The following is a 16401-nucleotide window of genomic DNA, read 5'->3' on the forward strand; positions in this document are numbered from 1 at the left end:
TCCTATACCATCACTCATGGAGACAGTAACATCCTATTTTACTCTGCAAAGTTAAAAAGAATAAGGTAAAGCCGGGCGTGGTGGTGCACACCTTTAATCCCAGCACTAGGGAGGTAGAGGTAGGAGGATCACCATGAGTTCGAGGCCACCCTGGGAATACATAGTGAATTCCACATCAGCCTGGGCTAGAGTGAGACCCTACCTCGAAAAACTGAAAAAAGAAAAACCAAAAAAAGAATAAGGTAGAGTTTATGTTTTCTACTTACTCCTTTCTGATCGTATTTCCATGTCTGAGATAACCACTGTAACGAATTTGTATTTATTCCAACTCATGGTTTTATTCTTTCCCCATCATGTGTTCACAAGCAACATACAGCATTTGTTTGCACGCTTAGAAGCCTGCCAAATGGCAGCACACTACATTTGTAATTTTTGAACTTAATGTTGTTGATAGGAATAATTTTTGTGCCATTTTGTGCTTTGGTCTTATTTTGCGTGTGTGTATGCATGCATGTGGGCACATATGTGTGCAGGTGTGAATACATGTGTGTGCACATGTGTAGAGGTCAGAGGTTGACAATAGGTATCTTCTTCAATTGCCCTCTACTTTACTGTTTGAGACAGGAGCCTTTCACTGGACTTGAAGCTTACCAATTAAGCTAGACTAGCAAGCCAGCGAACCCCAGGACTTCTCTCTCTCGGCTTCCCAGCAGTGGGGTTACAGTTCGATGCCACCACACCGCCATTTAAATTCTTTTTGTTTATTCTTATTTATTTAGTTTGAGGGCGACAGAGAGAGAAAGAGGCAGATAGATAGAGAGAGAATGGGCACACCAGGTCCTCCAGCCACTGCAAAGGAACTCCAGATGCATGTGCCTTGTGCATCTGGCTAACGTGGGTCCTGGGGAATCGAGCCTCGAACCGGGGTCCTTAGGCCTCCCCCGTTTCTAGACTAAAGGTGCATGTCACCATGTGCAACTTTGTTTTGACGTTTTGCAGGGCATTTTGTTAAGTGTGTCCTCTGAGCTCAAGAACGAGAGGCAGATGCCCATTCTCACCACTCTTGTTGAATAGTTCCTGGGGATCTTAGCTGGACCCATTGGGGAATGGAAGGAAACAAGGCACATGAAAACTGGAAAGGAGTAAGCCAACCAGTTTATTTGCCAATCGGGATGTGTTTCTGCAGAAATTTAGAAACAGCTGGCAATAATGACACCATTGCTATGAGCCTTAAGGACAACTGAGGTCATTCTGGTCCTTCAAAATGGATATAATGTAGTGTTGGAGGGTTTTTATGAGACTTAATTAAAATTTTACTATAACATTTTCTAAGCTTAATGAAACTTGGCAAAAATTAATAAATGATAAGAAAAAATTGGAAAGAAGGAAGGAAAATTGTCTTTATTTACAGATGACACAATCTTATATGTTTGTATATACAAAAACCTAGACTCCATCAAACAACAGAACTGCTAAATGAATCCACACAATTCAAAATCAACATACAAAAATGAACAGAATTTCCACATACCAAAACTCACATTTACTTTTTTATTTTATTTTTTATTTTTTGGGTTTTCGAGGTAGGGTCTCACTCTAGCCCAGGCTGACCTGGAATTCACTATGGAGTCTCAGGGTGGCCTTGAACTCACGGCAATCCTTCTACCTCTGCCTCCCGAGTGCTGGGATTAAAGGCGTGCGCCACCACGCCTGGCTTAAAGCTCACATTTATAGTAGCTACGAAGAACACCCAGATATAAACGTAACTGAGATATAAAAACCCTTCATAATAATCACAAGACCGAGATGAAAGAACTTGAAGAGGACACACAATAGATTTCACCGCACAATACCTCGCTATCTGCCACTCACTCCCCATACCTGAGTGACCAGAAAGGGCTGGTGCCCAAGACTGGGGAGTTGGGCATCGACTTCTCCATGGTGCCTGACAGAAGCTGTCTGCCCTTCTGTCCAAGAAGGCAATTCTCTCTGCCCTGCAGAGGCCGCTGCCACTGCTCACTGACTCTCCAGGACCAGAGGTACAGGGTGTTGGCGTGGGGGGCTCCTGCTGCCCAGGCTCACTGCAGTCCAAGCAGCTGGGGTTCCCCCCACTGGCTCCTGTAGCCCCAAAGCCGCCACCTGTCTCCCAGCCCCCCCTGGTCTCTGCTGTGGCTCCTAGGCCTGGAAACTCCTGCACCGCCTGCGGCTCCATCCCTGGCGGGCACCATGGTCCCAGGAGGGGCCAGTGGCCCTTTACCAGGCCAGCTCAGGACTCCCCAACTAGGGGAGCAGCAGTCCGTGACCAAGAAGCTGTCGCGGCAGGAGAAAACTGAACCCTGCTTCTACAGACGTCAACATCTAGCTGACATAGTCCCCGCCTCATCGCGGCCAAGGCTGGGGGGCAGCGTGTTCTTTGTGCACCCCTGTGAGAGGCATGTGTTCTCGTCCAAGAAGATCTTCCTGGACTAAAGACTAAAGCCTCTTGGTCCGGGGCATCCAGCAGGCCGTCACCCCCGAAGCTGGTCCAGCAACAGAAGCTGAGCAGCTGCAGGGGGTAAATGGGGGCCTCATTCTGCAAGACCCAGCTGGGGCCCACAGAATCTGCCCTGGCTCCCCACATCACAGCCCCAACCTCAAGGCACTGTGGGGTCTCTCAGGCTACAGGGCAGCCCCAGCCCTAAGGCACTACGTGGGCACCCTCAGGTATACCCCAAAGCCCTCCTAGACCACCCTGGCCCACCTCTTCCTAGACCCATCATTAAACCCAGAAACCTTCTCCTGAACCCACTATAGCCACAGACCTGGGTGCCTCCCCCCCAAGGTCTGCTTCCACCTCCTGCATCTTCAGTGACAATGGATGGATGAATAAACGAGTTATTGTGATAAGAAACAAACAAACAAACAAACAAACCCTGAAATCTCTCCCAGTTAAGTGTTTAACAAGAGACTGTTCTCCAAGAGACATTTTTTTTTTTTTTCTTCAAAAGGTTATTCATCCATCCGTTATGGATGTAAGTAAGTTTCAACATTCGAGATGTCCACGACTTGGGGAAACTTATTGTTGCTGAAGTCTCTAGACCTAAAAGCTTTTCCTAGATTTTATTTTATTTTGTTTATTTATTTATTTGAAAGCAACAGACAGAGAGAAAAAGAGAGAGTGAGCGCGCGCGCCAGGGCTTCCAGCCTCTGCAAACGAACTCCAGACGCGTGCGCCCCCTTGTGCATCTGGCTAACGTGGGACCTGGGGAACCGAGCCTTGAACCGGGGTCCTTAGGGTTCACAGGCAAGCGCTTAACCACTAACCCATCTCTCCAACCCTTTTCCTAGATTTTTTTTTTAAAAAAAACCCTTTCTCTCGAGAACAACAAATCAATAGCATCAACATAGTTTTTGTTTTGTCTGTGTTAAAAGCAAGCGGAGAAGATTCCATCACCATCCCATCCTCCACATATAGCGCAGCCCCCCCACAGAGCTGTCACTACGCCTTCACTAAGTGAATAGATGGATGCCACTTATGAGTCAGGCATGGTACTGGCAGCTAACACAATTCTTGGGAAGTGCATCATATTCAGAGTTCTTTATTTGCTTTTCCCGGCATAACTGCAGAGTGACTAGTAAAAAAAGCTGAGTAGAGAAAAATGGTCATATTGAAAGTGTGGCTTCTTCCAGTGACTACCAAAGACGAGACAAAAAACTGGTAATTATATCTGATTATCTTTACCAAACCTGACGGGGCTTACAAATTCTACGTAAAAGCTAATTTAAAAAATGAATGAGCCAGGCGTGGGTGGTGCAAGCCTTTAATCCCAGCACTTGGGAGGCAGAGGTAGGAGGATCACCGTGAGTTTGAGGCCACCCTGAGAATACATAGTGAATTCCAGGTCAGCCTCGGCCAGAGTGAGACCTTACCTCGACCCCCCCCCCCCCACAAAAAAAGAATGAAGGCAGGGCTGGAGAGATGGCTTAGCTGTTAAAGTGTTTGCCTGCAAAGCCAATGGGCCCAGGTTCGATTCCCCAGGATTCGCGTTGGCCAGATGCACAAGGGGCCACACATGTCTGGAGTTTGTTTGCAGTGGCTGGAGGCCCTGGCACACCCATTCTCTCTCTCTCCCTCTTCCTCTTTCTCTGTTAAATAAATCAATAAAAATAAAACGTTAGGGGATGGAGACATGGCTTAGCGGTTAAACGCTTGCCTGTGAAGCCTAAGGACCCTGGTTCGAGGCTCGTGTTCCCCAGGACCCATGTTAGCCAGATGCACAAGGGGACACACGCATCTGGAGTTCATTTGCAGTGGCTGGAGGCCCTTGGTACGCCCATTCTCTTTCCCTCTCTCTATCTGCCTTTTTCTCTGTCTGTCTGTCGCTCTCAAATAAATAAATAAAAATAAAATAAATAAATAAAATGTTAAAAATGAATGAAGACAAACGAACTTCAAATAGGTTTTGGACATAACTTTTATTTAAGCATGGGCTTTTAGCTTGGTTCTCCCAAGAGTGGAACCTTCAGTTCTGCTAGGAGAGTTTGGGCTCTGGGGCCAATATACTGGTGCTGATGTTGGTTCCACTTCCTCAGAAGGTAGGAAAATCACCCATGAAGAGAACACAATGAAGACACACCCACCATCTTACAAATCACTTCGTTACCATAGACACAAAATGGCAGTTACTGTTAGTAAATCAGCCACAGAACACTTCAAAAAGTTCTTTAAAACAAGGTCGTGGGAACTTCTTTGTGGAAAGGAGAGAGGGTGTTCACCCACATTTCTGAAGTAGAAAATATTTGAAGGGCAAGCAGTTTTCTTATCCACAAAACAATGCTAAATCAACATACATTTTTAAGGATCATATTAAAGGAGATAACAATATCTTTACAACTATCTTCTGGAATAGGTATTGCAATGAACTTACTGCAGGATATAAGAAAATCAAGTCAGCAGCAAAATATTGCAACTTAACAAGTAAGTACAGGTTCAATGTGTTATATCGTAGAAGAGAATACATAAAGAACAAACAATGATAATTTAATAATATAAAACATGATACAAAGCTGAAATACAGTCCACTTAAATAGCTTTGTGACCAAAGATGTGAGATACTGTGCTAAGATGCCATTATAAACATAGAGTCTCTTACATTTTTGTGCTTAAATTTTTTTTTCCCCGTTAAACTATTTCTTATTCTTAACACTGCCACTGTAACTGATATTACAACAGATCACAATTTTCACAGACACATCAACATGAAGACATTTACTTATGAGCAAATAAGTCACTTGTCATTAGTTCACAGTGTGGGAAAGTGGTATACACTCGGTCTGGAGAAGGGCTTTCCACTAACCATCAAGTCCTTCACAGATATTTCCTGATAGCAGATGCAGTGAGAGGTTTAAAAGAATAGGAAGCAATGCATCACATGTTGGAAGGAAAAACGAGCTTTATTCTTCATGGGTATTGCCTAAGTGACCTTCGTCTTCTGTTGGAGAAGTGCCAGGGCCCATGATGCCGTGAGAAATTCATCATGTAATTTTGTTTGCGAGTGCTGTGAGCATCAAGACAGGATACAGGCAGGGAGGGAAAGGAGAGAGTATGTAAGTCCCATTGTTACAAGCGCCATCTATTATAAAGTCCCAAGTTATCCTGCTAGTTGTTTGAGCTTTTGCAGAGTTCAAAGGTCATGCTGGCTTTACCACCCAGGGGCACAGTAGCTACAGATTGGCATCTGTGGTCACTGCCTTTGGCCCTGAATAAATCCCTTTCTTTTTCAAACCAGATTACTACTCCTGACATTTCCTTGGCCGAAGTCCATTTCACATGAAGGATGCACTGTGCTCCGGGTCTCAGTTACATACATCTTTAATATATATGAAAAATAATTTGGTATTTTGGCCAAAAATTTCACTTCAAGCTTATAAAGCTAAAACAAAGGGGAAAAAAGTGTTAATGGAGCCAGGCATGGTGGCGCACACCTTTAATCCCAGCACTCGGGAGGCAGAGGTAGGAGGATCACCGTGAGTTAGAGGCCACCCTGAGATGACAAGGTTAATTCCAGGTCAGCCTGGGCTAGAGTGAAACCCTACCTCAAAAAAAAAAAAAAAAAAAAAGTTAAGGAGACATCTTGACCTTCCTAGCTTATACAGTAAAGGAAGAGCAACTTTTCTTAGAATACAGGGTTCCCTTGTCTTTCTCAACAAGCACATAGGGTCACATACAGCATTGTGAGAGAGGCAGGGCACTAAAGAGAAGTCATCCAACACCGAGAGGGTGTAACTGAATGTATAATTACATGTGTACACATTCATATTCCCCCACATATGCACACTCAAACATCGATAGTTTAGATGAAGCTGATAAAACAGATGCTATGACTGTGTATGGAACTACGCATTCCTTGTAATGATAGCTGTAAATGTTTTGTCATGGCAAATATATTTTTCTTTCATTCTTTTGAGACAGGGTCTTTCTTGTTGCCCAGGCTGGCTTCCAACTCGTGATCCTTTTGCCTTAGCTTCCAGAGTGCTAGGGTTACAGAAAGGTGCCACCACACCTAACATTGTTCTAAGGATTATGAACTATGATATCACTGAAATAAAGGCATACTCTCGTGCACTGACCTGAATGGCAGCAGACTTATATGTAGCATCAACATATGGTTTATAAGTGTGAGCCCAAATGTAACGAGTCTCCTAAGTACATGGTCTCAAAGTCTTTCCTCTTGAGTTTTCAAGGAAACAGAAAATACATGTAGAGCAAGATGATTATGGTCAATATGACATCAACTTTAGTTAGGGGTAAGTGAGGGTAAAGGATAATTTTGCACTGAGTAGTGTAATGTTGGTTATCAATGATCTCACGATTGGAGTCTAAAATGATGCTGTTCTACCTAATATATTGTTTACTTAATATATTATTCTTGGTATTATACTTAGGTATAAAACGTAGAAATCAAGAAAGTTTTAGGCAGTTAAGTTTGATCACTAAAAAACAGCTTGGGCTGAAGAGATGGCTCAGTGATTAAGGCACTTGCCTGTAAAGCCTAACGAGCCAAGTTTGACTGCCCAGTACCCACATAAAGCCAGATATACAACGTGGTACATGCATCTGGTATTTGTTTGTAGTGGTTGGAGGCCCTGGTGTACCCATTCTCTCTCCTCCCCTCCCTCCCCATGTGGTGGAACATGCCTTTAATCCAACACTGGGGATCCTGAGGTAGAAGGATTGCCATGAGTGAGTTTGAGGTCAGCCTGAGACTACATAGTGAATTCCAGGTCATCCTGGGCTAGAGTAAGACCGTACCTCAAAAAAAAAAAAAAAAAAAAAAAATTGAATAAAAGAAGCTTGATGATAAAACATCTCAAAAAAAGCATGTTAGTCTAACCCTTTCAGATCTAATTGCATCTGCCCTGAAATGCTCATAAAAAACATGGACATAAAACTAATTTATAGTTCATAAAAATAAAGTGACAATAGGTTTTAATTTTAGACTTATATATTATCAAAGTGCTAGAAACTCTGAAACAAAATGAAGAATACACTCTAAAGACCTTCTAGAGAAAAAGTCAAAGGATGAGATTTTGTTATCAGGTACCCTTGCCAAGTACCCTCTGCTTGCCTGTGATCACATATGTGTATCACCCGGTGATCAATTTCAGTGTCTTAGTGGAAGGATAAAAGAAATGCATCCATTGCCCATTGGTTGCTGCAAGTAGTAACTGCGGTCTTTGTAAAGTTGAGTTCCACAAGAGGATTTGTCTTTCTTTCATTCACAAAATCTTGGGCCTGGCCCTTGCTGTCTTCCTGCAGCATCTTAGGTCACACGACGGTCCTCCCCTGAGCTATCATAATGTCTCTCTAAACCAACCTCCTCATCTCACTTCCTCACTGAAAAGCAACCATTATAAAACAATTAAAATATAATTTACACTTAAGATAAATGTAAGACTGTCTGTGTGTATATCGGGTGGGATTTTGCATACCACTTTCAGAAAACAGCCCCCCTCCAATGCTGGCTTCACTTAGCTCAAAAACCTCTCACAACTCTCTGGTCTGTGGAGCAACATGTAAGTCAACTACTCCAGACATCTCACATCCTCTCCACGTCTCATCCTGCTACTTCCCCAGGCCCTTCCTTCATCCCTGCACAGACTGCTGGGTCTTCTCTACCTGCCTTGCCAGCCACCCCCACTGCTTCCACTATCACTTCCTGGATTCCTATTTGTTGTTCCGTCATCGCGTTTTACGAATTGCTCACTGCCCCCTCCAGGGTATTTTTTTTTCCTTCTTTCTGTTTTGACTCTCATGGCACTCAATTCCTGCTCTGAGTGGAGTTTGTGTTCACATCTTGTCTCCCCACATCTAAACTTGTGATGATTTGGGGACCTGTATCCCAGCTCCCCCCATGCCCACACCCCAGCAGTGAGCCTTCTGCTTGACCCTTGGGTGGTCAAGGCAGGTTATTGAACCTTTGTTGACTTACTGATTGGATTCCTGCTGTAAGTCATTACTCTTTAACTATAAGGAATAATTGCAAAGTTAAAGAAATGAAATTATTCTGCTGAAAACATGATTAGAGATATAAAGTACTCAAAGAGATTTTAAAATAGTTAAAATACTTAACATTAAAATAATCAACTCAGAACACTCAAGGTATTTAGTTTTTTCAATACAATCTAGATTGATGTGACAGTTATCTGTATAGGTGAGAACAAAGGTACATTGAACTTTACTTAAAGTTAGAGTGCATGCTCTATAGCTTTAAAACAAATTCTCCATGAAATTATATGCTTACTATAGAACTGAGTTAAAAATTTCCATCTTTATGTGTAAAGAAGTCAATATGATCAGATTTCAGATCTTTAATCCCTGCAAATCAGTCCAGGGTAGAAGTTTACAATTAATTTAGGGAACATTCTAATTCATTGGATGCTCTTTAATTCTGAGTAAGTTTTATGTATGACTATTATGTCTTTGGCCAGACAATCTTGATATGCACATGTGAATGTGTTTGCTTTAGATGCCTAATGTTTATATGGTCACATTGGAAATGGCCAATTTAAAGCATCCCTGAAACTAACTGGTAATTTAGTTATGTGAAATATAAATGTCTTGGGGTAGATTTCTATAGTTCATGAGCCTCTTCAGATCAAGTGCTATGGGTAATTATAGAAAAATGTTATCTTACTCTATGACTGTTTAATAAACTGACATGGTTATTAAATAGTTATTGTGCCTTCTAAAATGTCTAACTCACAAGATTGCATATTAGAAGAGTTTTCTAATAACACATGTAATGATCTTATACTTAGTCATTTTGAGGTAAGCCTTTTATTCTTGATACATGTAGATGTATATCTACACATAATGTCACAAGTAATAGTGGGTGTAATTGGATTTTTAAGATTTATTTCTTCATTGCAATTACAGGGGAAAGCAACTTTTATTATAAATCCAATAAAAGGAGGTATTACTCATCTGGAAGCATGTCTCACTACTTGACATGTCAATTGGCTTTGGTTGTAGGTAGAACTAGGCACATTTGAAAATCCTCCCATTATAAGAAAATCACTGAGAGAAAGGAGAAGGAATATCTGAGGCTTCTTGGAGATGCAGATTTAAATTTTCACTATTGTCAAAGGATTTATGGACTTAGACAGCAGACTGCATTATACAATGTGGCCCTGCATCTGCACAGGAAATATGAGCAGCGCACGCTCATTGGGGAAACCCGATCCTAGGGGGATGTTGGGTGTTCTCTCTTACTGCTCTTCTGCCTTATTTCCTCGAGACAGAAGCTGTCACTGAAGACCAGCAGACCAGGGAGCCCTGGGGATCATCTTCTATCTTCCCCGCTCAGCACTGGGGTCACAGGCTCGCGTGATCACCCATGTGTTTTATGTGGGTACCGGGGATCAAGCTCAGGTCTCCTGCCTGCACAGCAAGCACTGTTAGTCACTGAGTCATCTCCGCAGCCCGACGGTGTTCTCCTGAACTGTTATTCTTTACCACAGTCACCATCAGTTTACTTGATTTGTTTGTTTGTTTGTTTGAGGTAGGGTCTCACTCTAGTTTAGGCTGACCTGGAATTCACTATGTAGTCTCGTGGTGGCCTGGAACTCATGGCGACCCTCCTACCTCTGCCTCCTGAAGGCTGGGATTAAAGACGTGTGCCCAGCTTTACTTGATTTTTTTTAAGCTTACTTATTATCATGAAAAAAATTAAACTGATTTTCTTACTGTTTAAATGATATGGAAAATTTAAATGAGATGGAAAATTGGAAGAATTTGAGCTCATAAATATTTAGACATTTTATGGGCTGGTAGTTAATTCCCTTTACAGTAAGTCATATGACATAACAAATGACAATTTATATGACAACAGATATCAGAATCCAGTGTCCGTTAGAGGCATCTTTCAGAGACATGTGGGTGAGTGTAAGATGGAGACTGCCATTCAAACTAACCCAAGAGGCTTCCTCCACGGAAGCTGAGTTTCAACGCTACACATTTTCAGGTTGTCTACAGATAAGTAAGAGGAGTCACAGATGCCACATGCATACTGAGTAGTTCTCTTCCTTGCCAAATGGAAGTGAAAATAGCATTTGACTATGTGGACCTCAGAGGCCACAAGGATTAAATGAAAACTTATATAGATGTTCAGCAACTGATAGCCATTTTATTCTCTTAAGTTATAAAGTATGTCAACGAGAGGACAAATGGAATTACATAGTAAAGGTGGCCCATCTCATCAAAGGACAGGACCTAGAACTCACAAGTATGATGAATTAATTCAATGTACACTCCAGGTCAGCTATTTATTAACTTGGAATTATCAAGATAAGGCACCCTCGTGGAGATCTTCGCTTCAGTAGGTCTTTTAAAAAGTGACGACATTTAATCAAGGCCCACAGGTCTTTTGCACATGTCTCTACTTCCACTTTCCTTGCAACGCATTGTTTTTAACTGCGAGCACTTCGAGAATTCATAATACTGAGCCAGACACAGAGGAGATGCGAAGTCAAACCCGCTGCCCAGTGACAGAGTGCTGATTAGCACCCAGGTCTCTGCTGCTATGCCAGTTATGCACACATGAAAGACTTCATTTGGCTGCATGCATGTGGAGATGTGGGATGCCAAATGCTCCTGTATGCCCCAATTTCGTTTTTAACTATTCTCCTAGAATTCTTTCACTTGCAAAGGTCTGTAGAACTTCTCAGCTAACTTTGGCAACCATGATCAAACCAACAGTAAACAGTTCCCCAGATTTATTATGGAGGACTTACCTTACTCTAGTAGAAAACCAATGACAGCAAATAATGAAATATAATACAAGTTAAAAAATGCCTCTCAATGCATGCAGCACTGTGATTAGTCATAAAAGTCTGACCAGGTTTAGACGCAATATAGGATTTTTCATCTCTTTTGAAAATAAAAATTAAACAAGTTATTTCTTATTCTTCTATACCCACTATGTACACAGACTTAACTTTTGAATGTAATGCAACATGCAATAATTGCTCATAACCATATGTCAGGGTACATGTAGCTACAATACTACCTTTGGCATAAATGTTGCATATAAATATAAAAATTAAGTTAATAGCTTAATGTCTACTGTTATCTTTATCTTATTTTTTCAATTTATATTTTAGGCACTTATTCCTGATGACATTAAGGAATGGGCTTTAAAAATATAGGAACTTCCACATCAGATAACACAAAATTTCATAAAGGATGAATATGCTTTGCAACAAATGTAATATGCTCATCTCCGTAAATCATTTGTGCCAAAAATGTGACAGTATCTCGGTGATGAATGGTATGGGGGGGTGGTCATGATGGGACCCATATTAAAATCTGATAAATGCGTTTAAGGCCAAAGTTAGCAACATATCGTTTTTCAATTCTCAAGAAATGTAATAATTTTCTTTTTCTTAAATCAATTCACAAAGGCTAACTTTTTACTCAGTGATTCGCTTTCAAGGTACACATGCAAAAATCAGCCCACTTCATTATACACATGACAGGTTGTGACTTGACACATACACAGGAAATGTGATATGTGAATGAAATGCATAGTTGGGTGAGGGAGATTCCAAGGATAGAAGCATGAGTGCCCAACAAAGAAAAGGTTGAGACAACAGATTCTCTTTTATCCTCAGAAGCACCCTACCAGCATGGATCTTGTGAGGGATCTGCCCAAGTGTCTTCACAAACATTTACTGAGAAAAACAACAAATATCCTATGCTAACAAGTGAGTTCTGGAAAATTAGATTTCTGACACCCGATTGGCTATGACTGTGTTAGTCTGTATGGTTTCGCTTTACAGAATGAGGACATTTTTATAAACTGGTGAGGCTGGAAGAAGATGATCCATCAATTTGATTCACCTGTTATATGGCAGATTAGCAGGGGATAACTATCATGAAGGCTTTTCATGTATAGGTTTTATTGGCCAACATGACAGTGGGGAGATTCCATTTTCAAACAAGCATAGGACTTTGCTTGTTAAAAGCTAGAAGGATTTTTGTTTTTAAATCTTCAGGTATGGGACTGGTCATTCTCTATATCCATATTTATAAAACTCAAATCTTTCCACGTGTAATTGTTTAAGGCTGTGCCCTTAAAACACATTATGTATTGTGTTTATTTAGGATGCACTTTTACATCTTGAAATATTTTCTAAAGCACTGAATTTGTTGTCAAGTTGATATGTCATCTTGGCTCATATGGGCAGTATGGACGTTAGACTCAGTGTAAGATACCATGCATGACCACAGTGCTCTTTTGTAGAGTTTTTAGCATGTGTCCTTGGTGCACATGCACCAAAGCGAAACTATGATAATAAAGCTAGATTGAAGTAATCTTTATTTGAAAAAGAAAATGCATTCTAAAAATTCTTTGGTGAGATGTATGTCCCCAACCATTAGTTGCAAAAACATATTAGCAGTCCTGCGTGGATGCTCAATGAGGCAGGACTGGCATCTCAGGTCACTCTTCCTCCTCCATGCTGAAGGAGGTGACCTCATACAGCTACGGGCTCTGTTACAGAAGTGCAGCTATGCAAGAAAACATTTCCAAATAGAATTTTATGGGGGTATCGTATGTCTCTATTTTTAAATATGAATCTTCTGTAGTAGTTATGATCTGTATTCTTATTGCTGTTGTTATTATTATTATTATTTTTGGTTTTTCTGAGGTAGGGTCTCACTCTAGCTCAGGCTGATCTAGGATTCCCTATGTAGTCTCAAGGTGGTCTCGAATTCAAGGCAATCCCTCCTACCTATGCTTTCCCAGTGCTGGGATTAAAGGCATGCGCCACCATGCCTGGCCCCTATTTTGGGTTTTTGAAGCAGGGTGTCACTCTAGTCTGGGTTGACCTGGAACTTATTTTAGAGTCCAGATTGGTCTTGAACTCATAGTAATTCTACCTCAGTCTCCTGAGTGCTAGGATTAATGGTGTGAGCTATCATGCCCACTATCTAATCTGTATTACTTGTAAATGATAATGTGAGACTTAGCTTCTATGTATCTCACACGGCTGAAAGAGTGGAAATTATTGTATTTCATGTTCCTGAATTATCTGGATCTTTCTATTATATGCTTATCAAAAGAAGGAGTTTCGTTGTGAGCCACCAAGTACATAATATTGGATGTCTTAAAACTTTTTGTTATTTACGAAAAGGAAAAATGGCAGGGAGGGCTGGAGAGATAGCTTAGTGACTAAGGCGCTTGCCTGCTAAACCCAAGGACCCAGGCTGGATTCCCCAGGACCCATGTAAGCCAGATGCACACGGTGGTGCATGCATCTGGAGTTCATTTGCAGTGGCTAGAGGCCCTGTCGTGCCCATTCTCTCTCTATCTGCCTCTCTCTCTCTGTATTAAATAAAATAAAATATTTTAAAAAGGGCAGAGAAATGTTAAATCATAGTAACAGCAAAAAGAAAACATCAAACTATAGTTCTGAAAACAGAACTCTTCAGTGTTTTATTTTTTTACTTATTTAGTTTTGTTTTTTCAAGGTAGGGTCTCACTGTAGCCCAGGCTGACCTGGAATTCACTATGGAGTCTCAGGGTGGCCTTGAACTCACAGTGATCCTCCTACCTCTGCCTCCTGAGTGCTTAGATTAAAGGTGTGCGCCACCACACCCGGCCAGTGTTTTATTTTAAAATACTCATTTATTGAACTGAGCTTTGTGAGGCATCTTTTCTAAAATGAAGAAACTAAGAAAACTATAATTTTAACAGTGTCAAATCTGTTAAAATTTGAGAACCATATGTACATAAAATAAGGGGCAATATGTGTGCAGACTTACTGCAGAAAGACTTAGAATAAGACAAATAATGCAATATCATGCATGCATGTGTACTGATGTTCTTGTTTCATCTGAAATGTTTTGGTGTTTTGTAAACTTGTGACAGTAATGCAGGATTAGAGCAGAAAGGTGCCTGGTACATTATAAATTTTCAATATATAAAAAATTCTAGAGGCTGGCTGGGCGTGGTGGGGCATGCCTTTAATCCTAGCAGTTGGGAAGCTCAGTTTCAGTCCAGCCTGAGCTACAGAGTGAGTTCCGGGACAGCATAGGCAGACTGGGACCCTACCTCAAAAAAAAAAAAAAAAAATCCAAAAAGCAATTTAAAAAAATGCCATGGCTCAAGGAACATTGCAGAAGAGGGGGCAGAAAGATTTTAAGAGCCACAGAGTGGTTAGGAATAGAATGGGGCATGGCTGCCCCCTCCCTGCAGACTGCTACCCCACAGAGACTGACTGAAACCCTCATGACCCCACCGTGTATAACATAACCCCGCAGAGGAAGACCCCCAGAGTAATGGGAGCAGGGTTCAGGGGATGAAAAGTATAACTTGTAATAATACATATAAAAGCAAAAATTTAATTAATTAAAAAGAGGAAGATAAAGAAAACTATTCTAGAGACTGAGTAAAAGTGAACTCTTATAATGCAGATTAAATGTAATCAGAACTTCATTCCTGTAGCAGTGCCATGATGTTAGTAGGTGTTTATAAAAATTAATGCCAGCACTGGACATTACAGACGATCTTGGGGAGGGCGATATGTAGAAAGGCTTCCTGAGGGAGCCCTGAGAACCTCTAAGGCAACAGGCCAAAAAGGAGCAGAGAGAACAATTCTGCTTCTAAATTGTAAAAGGGTTATTTCAAACCAAGGGAGAATGTTTGTGTTTCTGACCGCACCTGCTCTTTAATTTTTGCCCAGAGGAGGAAATTATTGGTTATGATATGCCTCTAAAATCCCAAATAGTTAATTAACTGCAGAGGCTTGCCTGAGTGTGGGTGGGAAACATCTACTCCCATTGTGGTGTGTGAGCATTTTGACATCTCTCAAGGGTAGGATTAGCATCCTGCTTGCTCTTGAGAACAGTTTCCTTAGGAGTTGGTAATGCTTTGTCAGACACAGGAATCCCCATTGATATATCGTCTTGGCAAGAGACTTGAAAGGGAAGCTAGGAATACAGACTCTAATCTGAGTCACAAACAATTTATGAGATTCACCTGAGATGCTTTAAAAACTGACGTTGAATTCCCATTGTAGATCAATTAGATAGATCATCTATTAGGACATCAGCTGCCCAAGTGCTTCTGATCGTCCATCAGATCGATACTTGCTACTCTGAGAGAGGTCAGGGCAGGGCGGCTCTTACGATTGAATTTTGGTTTACTGGGGCACCTCTCTACGACTTAAGTACATGTGTGCATTTAAGGGCCCAGGTTACTCTGTCCTCTGGGAATAATGTAGTCAGAGGAAATCGGTCGCTAAGTAAAATATCAGCCTCATATTTCGACCCAGGGGTCTGACTGTTCCTTTAGACTTCGACTTTGTCTTGTGGAGGCAGAGCCCAGCAAGTGGTCCCAAAGCAGCAGCAGAGCACACAGTGGGGGCTTGTGTGGGGACTGGGTTGTTCTCGGAATTGGGGGTTGATATGGATGCCATGCAAGCAGGTGCCTCGGTGACAGCCACGCCGGGGGCTAGCTCAAGACTGGGAAAGCCAGCTCATGGCTATGATCGAAAGAAAACAAGTCGGGTAGTTTTCCTACCAACTGATCATTTTGGAAATGACTGAAATCAGCCATAGGACTGATTTCATTTTTGGACTTGGTAACAGAATGAACGTTTGAACCTATCTACCGAGAAGAGTCGCCTCTCCTTGCCAACCACTTGGAGCCATCAGTTCGAACCCGTCGAGACATAAGCATTCCAGTTCGACAGGAACTAGATTGTTAGAGAAAAAGCAAGTCATCTCTTGGTGAGGGAACAGTCAATCCAGACAGGCGAGAGGGGCAACATCCCTGTTACATGGGGGAAACTGGGGCGGGGTGGGGGTGAGGGTGGGATGCCACCCTTAACTTGGTTGCTCAGGCTGGTCAAGAG

The 16401-nt window shown here is 41.7% G+C and overlaps 1 protein-coding gene and 1 non-coding gene across 3 annotated transcripts in view; one reads left to right on the top strand and one right to left on the bottom strand.

The window, feature by feature from the left end:
• The first annotated feature begins 1144 nt into the window (after positions 1–1144).
• LOC123455447 lies at positions 1145–1276 on the top strand. The gene has a single exon (XR_006633919.1). It is a non-coding gene; the product is annotated as a small nucleolar RNA SNORA33 (small nucleolar RNA).
• Positions 1277–4436: 3160 nt separating this feature from the next.
• The window catches only part of Reln (reelin), a 498095-nt gene continuing 486130 nt past the window's right edge, over positions 4437–16401 (bottom strand). Inside the window, exons 64-65 of one of the 2 annotated variants that reach the window (XM_004652888.2) lie at positions 11275–11280; positions 4437–5537 (exon numbers count right to left, since the gene is read on the bottom strand). In XM_004652888.2, coding sequence (XP_004652945.1) covers positions 5441–5537; positions 11275–11280 — 103 coding nt within the window. In that variant the 3' untranslated portion in view covers positions 4437–5440. The remainder of the gene's footprint in view (positions 5538–11274; positions 11281–16401) is intronic. The other variant, XM_045135772.1, reaches the window with a different exon arrangement.

The sequence above is a fragment of the Jaculus jaculus genome, chromosome 16 (assembly GCF_020740685.1).
Source record: "Jaculus jaculus isolate mJacJac1 chromosome 16, mJacJac1.mat.Y.cur, whole genome shotgun sequence".
Classification (NCBI taxonomy): domain Eukaryota; kingdom Metazoa; phylum Chordata; class Mammalia; order Rodentia; family Dipodidae; genus Jaculus; species Jaculus jaculus.